Source organism: Cynara cardunculus, assembly GCF_001531365.2.
Source record: "Cynara cardunculus var. scolymus isolate 2C chromosome LG 11, CcrdV1, whole genome shotgun sequence".
NCBI lineage: Eukaryota > Viridiplantae > Streptophyta > Magnoliopsida > Asterales > Asteraceae > Cynara > Cynara cardunculus.
Window position 1 is genome coordinate 8,477,644 of NC_037538.1, and position 9,263 is coordinate 8,486,906.

At 33.7% G+C, this 9,263-nt stretch overlaps 1 protein-coding gene across 1 annotated transcript; it reads right to left on the reverse strand.

The window, feature by feature from the left end:
* Positions 1-4,548: 4,548 nt before the first annotated feature.
* On the reverse strand, positions 4,549-8,608 carry LOC112522011 (tetraspanin-3-like). The gene is made up of 2 exons (XM_025131059.1): positions 8,048-8,608; positions 4,549-4,994 (listed from the first exon to the last, which is right to left on the reverse strand). Exons 1-2 carry the CDS (start codon positions 8,558-8,560, stop codon positions 4,647-4,649), a joined length of 861 nt encoding a protein of 286 aa, XP_024986827.1. The 5' UTR covers positions 8,561-8,608; the 3' UTR covers positions 4,549-4,646.
* Positions 8,609-9,263: the final 655 nt, after the last annotated feature.

Sequence of the window (9,263 nt, forward strand, 5' to 3'; positions counted from 1 at the left end):
AACCTAAAAGTAAATATAACAAGAAAGGGAGAGGGTTAGGCTTACGCCTAGTGAGTCCAAACGAAAGAGTTTAGATAAACATAAAGGAACATATAATAATATACACATGAAAATAGYTGGCGTAACTTTAAACGGGAAAAGAAACAGCAAGACCTGAATAACTCGAAGTGGAACARTAAAACATCCGAAGATGACGGGGGAGGCCCGATTTACCGTTGATTATGACAGACACAAAGTAAATCATAAATCAACGTTATAGAGCGTCACTTATGGCATTAACCAAAATCCAGTCATTTAGCCATTCGTGAACGTAAGCTCTTTATCTCGGAAATTACACAATAATCACAATGCCTATTTCCGAGTGGTAGTGAAAGGATGATATGGAGGTTACATAATAATCACAATGCCTACCCCCAGTTCACACCATCCTTCACACATAATAAAATAAAACAATATTCGACCCCAAGCTTCAACCCATTTCAAAAATAATTATTTGCATTATTTAATATTTAGCATACGAGTACTTATAATAACATTCCAACTCCGAGATTTAACATGAGTCTACCAATATAACAAGTACGTTACTACTATCATTAGCAAATTACCGGACATAAAATCTTAAAGTAATAGAGTTCTATACATAGACCGCCTACAATTTATAGACATAATAAGGCACGTATACGACAACCCATACACCRTCTTTTCTTCGAGATTATGCACGTCTTAATACGACCCATTAGTAGGCGTTTCACGTAACTTTCTCGTCATAAATGACATTTCTTAGATAACAAATAAATCCTCATCAACTAATATTTGCATTATATCAATATATACCAAAATAACCTCTTCATGATAATATTTGCATTATAACCTTATATACCAAAATAACCTCATCATGATAATATTTGCATTATAACCTTATATACCAAAATAACCTCATCATCTAATATTTGCATTATAACCTTATAGGCCAAAATAACCTCATCATCTAATATTTGCATTATAACCTTATATATCAAAATAACCTCATCATCTAAATCCAAAAACCAAGTGACCGGATAAAGAAATGAACTCACAAGGGTTGTTGATGAAGGAGATGAAGAATACAGCAAGCAGCAGCAGGCTGCCGGCGACGAGGGAGGAGCAGCAGCAGCAGCAGCTGCCGGCGGCGGGAAGGGGCAGCTGTTCGGTACTGTTACAGGCGAAAAACGTGCAGCAAAGCTGCTGTTTGGCGAGGCTAGGAGGCAGCACAGCAAGCTGCAGTTAGGCGAGAAATACAGAAAACCGACGCAGTTGCAGCTGCTGTTTGAATCGAGAAGGCCTTAGAAAGAAAATGCACAGCACAGCAGAGCCGTTGCCGGCTGTTTGCTGTCCGGGTTTGGCGAGGAAGCGATGTAAACGCAGGAGGCCTGTTGTTTGAGGAAGGGATCGGCAAGGAAGGCACATCAGGCTGCTGTCTTGCTGCCTGCTGTTTGGGGCGTACGAGACAAAACGCAGCAACTTTGCTGCTTGCTGTTGGACGAGAAAAACGCAGCAAGGCTGCTGTCTCTGGTGCTGCTGTTTCGTGTGCGGCAAAGAAGGAGAAAGCACAGCAGGTGCTGGTTTGGGTCGACTGCTTCCCTTCTCCTCCTTTGATTTCCCCCTTTGATTTCCCCCCTTTTCTTCCTTCTTTCTACCGGCTCTCTTTTACCCCAATCTAGACTCTCCCCCTTTTTCAAGAAATAAACCACTTTACATAAGTTTTCAAATCCACAGGTTGTCCTAATGAAACCCCTTATTTTATAAGTTAAAAGTACAATAATTAAATAAAGGGAGAGTCTAAATTCCTAACGTGCAAATATAAATCATAGAAAATTTACAGGTGTTACAACACCCGAATAAACTTACCTACAAATATAATTTAGGATGGAGACTGAGAGAGAGAGGGAGAAATTCGAGGGTGTTACAAAATGTATTAAACAACAATTAATGAGAATAAAAATAAAAATTATTTGATTTTATATAATATAATGATCTCATTTTTCCAGAATCTCAAATTCTCATGTCCTGTCCTGTCATTTTCATTCATCTGCCTGAATCTCTAAATTTAAAGTTTTCTTTATTTTACATAACAATATAAAAAATTTGTTTGAGAAAAACATAGAATAACCACAAGGGTAGTGTCTGATTGGTTTAAGCTAAGCTTCAAAGGTCAAAGGTACCAGAAGATCCCAGGTTCAAATCAAAGGAGGAATAAAAGTCCTTTTGTGGCCACGGAGGTTCAAATACGGTGACTCCGAGCTATCTGCAAAGCAGGTGGTCGCCCTGAAATTAGTCGGCTCGCTTAGCGGGTTGGATATCCAGGTTAATAAAAAAAGCAGAGAATAAAGACCTCATTTTATGTATTTCAGACTAATCTATTGGAAATGCTCTAGATATGCAACAATAAAAGTAGTATATAAATCAAATACTAAATTACACATATGGTCCATGTGGTTTATATTTTATGAGGATATACTTCCGGACTGAAAATTACATAGTCTTCCTTTTTGTTTGCATTTTATTTAGATATGGTCCATGTCGCTAACATCTGTTAAATAAAGGTCGTCATGTTGCCCCACACGCAAAGCACGTCAAAGTATTTCAGTCTTTAACCTATTTTTTATTTATAAATATGGTAGGAGTGTGTAAATCATGAATACAAGTATATAAAGTATTTTAAAAAACCTACCCTCGTTTCTCAACACACCATCACAAGACCTTTATCATTCCCCAACACACTGTCGGTGAAACCCAATCTTCCTCCACTTGCAACTCCTTTTTTATAGTCGAGCTTGGGTTCTGATTATTTCCGATTCGAAACTAACAAAAATGTTCACACCACAAATAGTTTAGGCATTGATGGACAATTGCAAATGTTTTCGTCTCTCGATTGAGTTTGACTGATTCTTTGGTATGATTTATCTCATAACCACAATGACATCCACATCATATTGAACGTTATCTCAGCAGTGATTTGCATTATTTTTTATCCCCCTTTTGAGCGTACAAATCTTGATTTGGAACCGGCCCCATCAAACTCTTCCCATCCCCAAGGGCTTAGGCATCTACGATGAGTGAACTCTTGATGGTGGTGAGTCGATGGATCAAGCAACGTGAAGGGTGTTTTTTTTTTTTTTTTTTTGAAATGGTGCATGCACTTGTACGTATGCTCTTCCCATTTGTGCATCAACAAGTACTTGATGATAATAATAAAAAAGAACAAGTCAAAAGACTAAAATACCACAAGTGTTCAACACATGGGTTAACTTAACCACGTTTAACTAACAAATGTCAATAGCATGAATCGTATTCGAAGCAAAATACAAATAGAAAGAAAGGTTCGTAGTTTTTAATATGTAGGGACTATAATCATAGGAAATAAGAACCACATGACGGTTTATATAATTTATTTCCATCATATAATTAAGAGTAAACAACATAATTGGTCCATGTGTTATGTTAGTCATTGCGATTAAAGTCCTTAAACTTCATCTGTTAAATTGATAGTCATTACAATTTGCAGTTCATTATGGATTGGGATTTTCCCCCCACCTATCTATCGACACCAGCCACCGTCCCCTGCTCTTTTGTGTGGCTAAATTAGTTGGATCAACCATAATCCGTTTGAATTATAATAATTTATTACGAAAAATATAAATATATGTAAATTTATATATATCGACGATAAGATACATTTATATGATATATACGTATCTTAAAAACATAACACCCTATAGCCTTCTTTATATTCATTAACAATCTTCACATTATTATCAAGGACAAACTGCATAAAAAAATATCGATTTTTTAACTTGATTCATACTTCGGGTAACGTACTTTCAAAGCTTATATTTTGGTACCTAAAATGTGAAATTTTAAACATTTAAGTATCCAGATAGCCGGATGAAGACTAATTTTAGATTAAAAAATAATTTTATATAAAAAAAATTCATGTCACTAACCACATCAGCAAATAATACTGAGTTGGATATCACATCACTCGTCACATCACATCACAATGATAACCAATTAATGTTTCAACCATTTATTCGGGTACTTAAATGTTTAAAATTTACACCATAGGTACCAACATGAAAGTTTTGAAAGTACGTTACCTAAAATATGAATCAAGTTAAAATACGTTACATTTTCATGCAATCTGCTTATCATTAATTGCACCATTTAAAATTGTAAAACATGATGCTCAATTTTTGTTAGGAAAATGTAATAATGTTATATAATGTATTTATAAGTGCAACGAAAGTTTGGATTTAATTGTTTTACATAATACGTTCAAATATCCTGACCCTCGACACCATTAACAATGCCTTTGTATAAGTAGGTATCGTCACTAATGAATCTGATCATACAATCCATTCATTAAATCTTTAATCAAGTCGTATTATTATATGATCCATACCTAAGCTAATCTAGAATTATTTCATAAATCTTTTTGATTTTCTAACAAATTTTCTTCAGAAATAATAACACGTCTACTATATGTACACATATCCAACCTCCTCCAAAAACCATTGAATTCAAAACAAAACATCCTTCGACAACAAAAGAACGTTTTCCCATCAAACGAACAAATCATTTGAAATCTAACACAACAATTGACTCGACTAGAAATGTATCCGCGTGGGTCGTGCCTTTTCCATCCTAGTGGCACCATAAGGTTCATCGTTATCGATCCTCTTGTTGTTCCTAAAGGCAGCACATGCAATGACGTAGGCGATCACCAGGATGATCAAGACAACAATGTTGATGACTGACACCTTCCTCCAGCTCTTCTTCAAGCTCGCCAGCACCCCGGCTTTGCACGAGTCGCAGTTGTAGCATAGTTGCTCTTGGTCGTTGCTCCACCTGTTACAATCAAGATTGCTAGCTAGGGTGGCTGCATTCACCGGGGTCCAAACAGTCTCGTTCACATAGATGTACCCGCAGTCTGTTGGTGGCTTGCAACATCCAGACTGCAAAAATAATCATATAAACAAGTTTAATTTACATACTAACAAATGACTTAGTGGCGAGAACAAGATATCCCACAATTTATACTTATCAAACTTAAAACATGTTTGTTGGCTATAATTCATGAACTCAGTTACTATAGAAAGCTGAATAAAATATTGCAAAGTCTGAGAAATTAAGAAAACCGTTAAATACAGACCCTAAATTAAACCGAACACGTACTGAATTTGTAACAGTAAAAACACTTCTCTTTTTAATGAAATAATTAGGTTACTTGTGTACCCTTTTCGCATATTTCCAAAAATAGCCCTTTATATTCAAAGGTGAAACGCTGTTCTAGGCACATGAGTTGTCCCATAAGTATGCGGCATGCGGGACAACCAAATGTCTTTGGTTGTGGCAATTTCGTCCTTTTATATTTATTAAAAGAATAAATAAAATAATTTGATCACAAATTCATGGTTGTCTTTGAGTGGTACTTTTGTCTTTTCCATTGTAAAAAAAAACACTGACTCCTAGTTTTAAATTTTTATAAAATGTAAAATGGAGTAGCTTTGTCACTTCATATTTTATATAATGAAAGAGAGTAAAACAATCTTTTTATTTAATTGATTTCGGGAAATAATGTTTTTTTAATTAACCTGGATATCCAATCTGTTATGCAAGTTAACTAATTACAAAATAACTATCCGCTTTACAGGTAGCTTAGAGTCACCACATTTGAACCTTCATAACTACAAGAAGATTTTTATTCATCTTTAGATTCGAACTTGGAATAAAAATCCCCTTATGGTCAAGAAGTTTCAAATGCAGTGACTTCATGCTACCTGCGAAACGGGTGGTCGTCCTGGGATTAATCAGCTCGCATAACAGGTTGAACATCCAGGTTGATAAAAAAAAACCTTATTTTTTGAAATCAATCAAATAATGTTTTATCAACATGGTTAGTAATATATAGACTTGGGATCATGTGAGACCAGTCTGTTTTCGTGAGACCCGTGAGACCAACATTTTACACTTGAAACTCCACAGCAAAATGCTATGAAGGTGACTTTTTAAAACCTTCACAGTGTTTTTGCTGTGAAGGTTCGACTTTTTTTAAACCTTCACAGTGTTTTTGCTGTGAAGGTTACGTGTAAAACTGTGGTCTCACGGGTCTCACGAAAACAGGCTGGTCTCACGTGAACCCAACCCGTAATATATATTGCCAAAATTATTTTATTGATTATGAATTTGGTACGACCTTTTGAATTTTATATACTCTCTACTCTCTAGTACTCCACAAAACTTATATATCCGATATATGTACATAATTACTTAATAAAATAATAAAATAATGTTTTTATATTAAATCTTAAAGTATTTTTAATAGATTATTTAAAATAGAAAATAAAGATTTATTATTTATCTTAGGATTGTTAATTTGTATCAAAATAAGCCAATTAATTTATATACTAATCGTACGAATTTAATTGGTATTGGTTATAATTAATAAGTAGTACCGTTTGTAAAATATATACACGAATCTCTTTTGTCTTATTTGTCTTTAAACCGAAGTAGTTTTAATGATTCAAGAATGTTATCAACCGTATATTTTAATTTCTAATTATCTTTATTTATCTAAATTCTAAATTATTATTGTCTATTTTATTTTAACTTATTTCTTGTGGTTAAATGTTATTTAAGGACACCAAGTTTTTGTTACTTTTTGAGTAGGTAGTTTATTTTAATTCTGAATCCTTTGAAATTTTTGTTGGTAAATGTTTGTACATGTTATTTAAATGTTGGTATATGTAGAAATAAACGATACAATATATATTTAATTTTTTTTGAGAATTTATAAAATTGTGATAACTTAGAGAACTTATGCATTATATTATTATTATTTTATCTAAGACTAGAATTTGAAATATTGATTAACATATTTGTGAAAAAACAAATACACATAAAAAGTTTCACATTGTGAACTGATTATATTATGAAACAAATAAATGTTAATCAATACATTAAATACTATGTTTAGACAGGAAAAAATCATATGAAATAACATATGATATACAAGTTCTTAAGGTTATTACAATTTCATGGGTTCTCAAATGATTAAACCCATTATATATTAACATGCTTGATGGTTTTATTGCACATACATGGTACATATATCGATATAAAAATAAATGTGTAACTTTTAACTTTTTTTTTATTAACTTGGATATTCAACTTCCTATGCGAGCCGACTAAACCTAGAACGACCACCTGCTTTGCAGATAGCCCAGAGTCACCGTATTTGAAATTCCGTGGCCACAAGGGGATTTTATTCCTCATTGGATTTGAACTTGTGACCTTGGTACTTTTGACCTTTGGAGCCAAGTTCAAACCAATTAGACACCATCCTTGTGGTTGTAACTTTTTAACTTTTATGATATTGGTATAAAAACATATCAGCTGAAAAAAAATTCAAAATAAAAATTGAAGTACCAACTATAATCATTTGGTACGCGACTTATGAGAAATAAAGCAAGACAAAACTCTAACTCGGAGAAGTTAAAAAACAAGGATAAATGATAAACGTTAATGTTAAAAAGTTTCCGAAAATGTTTTAGCATCCCAGGAGGTTTCTAAAGATAATATTTTGTTATAAAAAGTTAGGGGGCGTTTGAGATTGCTTATTTGAAACAACTTATACTTTTTTATAAAGTCCTTATCAACTTATTATAATTTAGCATGATTTAAAATCTTTAAAAATTCCTTATTACCGGTTTGATACTGGTATAAATTGTTTATCCAAACACTCAAAAATGGTTATCACCGATATCACACTAGAATAAGTTTATAAATTATTTTTACAAGCAATCCCAAACACTACTCCTCCTTATAAAAGTGATATAACAAAAACAATAATAACAGCTCTAACGGTAACAGCTAAGTTGTACTTTTTTCATTCTTTTAATTAAATTTTCTATTTTTCTTAAAGAAAATATAATGTTTTTAGAAATATTTTATTAAAAAAATATCTTATATTTATTTTGGAACTAAATATAAGAGAAAACAAACCAACCTGAATGGAATTTAGCTTTCGAAGGTAATACATATCTGCAGTTTCGGGATACCCACCAATGACCCGACCCGTCTTTGCACAGGCCTTCGAATCATGAATGCAAGATCTGATCTTACCCCAGTACTCATCACTTGCAACCCGGTCCTTAAGCCAACCCGAATAGTCCTGCAAGTAGTAATCCGGGTAAACCCGGTTCATTACGGGTCGACCAGATCCTTTATCTGTTACAGCGTAGGCGAAAATAATGAACCCGATTAGAACAGCAATGATGATGAACATAGCCCATAGGTAAAGGTACATGAGGAAGGTGTTCCGGTAGCAAGCGCCGGCGATTCCGGCGAGTGAGACGACCATGATGGAGACGCCGATGACGATTAACGGCCACTGAAGGAAGGTCATACAGTCGGTGTTGTTGGCGCGCGTGCTCAGCCATATGCCGCCGGCGAGAATGGGGATGGAGAGCAAGAAGGTGAGAAAGTTGAGTAAGCCAATCAGATGGTTGCTTGTTCTCATGATTGTTTTCTCTCTCTAAAACACTCTGTTTTCCGGTTGATATTTGACTTGAATCTGAGCTTGCAGGTGTTGTAGTATTATATATATGACGACTAAATTCTGCTTTTGGTCCCTGTGGTTTATTGAGAATTACTTTTTTACCCTGTACTTTTAAAATTATGATTTATAATTTATTATTGTTTTTGTCCTAATTATTTATAATTTACGGTTATTTTTATTTTTAGTTTATAATCTATTGTTGTTTCCTTTGTCTATACTTAAAAGCAGAAATTAATTTTAGAAACGAAAACGACAATAAATTGCAAAACACATGGACAGAAAACCAAAATGTTGAAACTACAAGAACGAAAGTCGTAGTTTTTAACAAACTATAAGAACGAATATCATAATTTACTTTATATATGATGAAAGGGTCGGGGTGGCCTGGTGGGTTTTGGGTGCAAAGTAAATGACAAAAACGCCCTTTTGGTTAGGGAAAATACGGAATGAGATCAGGATTATAAATGTCAAAACATCGATAACAAACTATGTTGCTTCTATACAAATTTAGTCCTATAGTAATATGTGATGTTGACATATGACAAGCTTATTTAAAGAGAATTAATAGCCTGATCCATAAAAACTGATACGATGAAGACATGTCATATTATTTCATTATATCTTCTTTTTGTGAATTTAACATTTTTGTTTTAATAAAAATGAT

Coding starts and splice junctions, on each gene's coding strand:
- LOC112522011 (XM_025131059.1), bottom strand. CDS start 8,560: ATGAGAACAAGCAACCATCTGATTGGCTTACTCAACTTTCTCACCTTC. Junction 4,995..8,047: donor GAAAGCTAAATTCCATTCAG/GTTGGTTTGTTT, acceptor TTATTTTTGCAG/TCTGGATGTTGCAAGCCACC.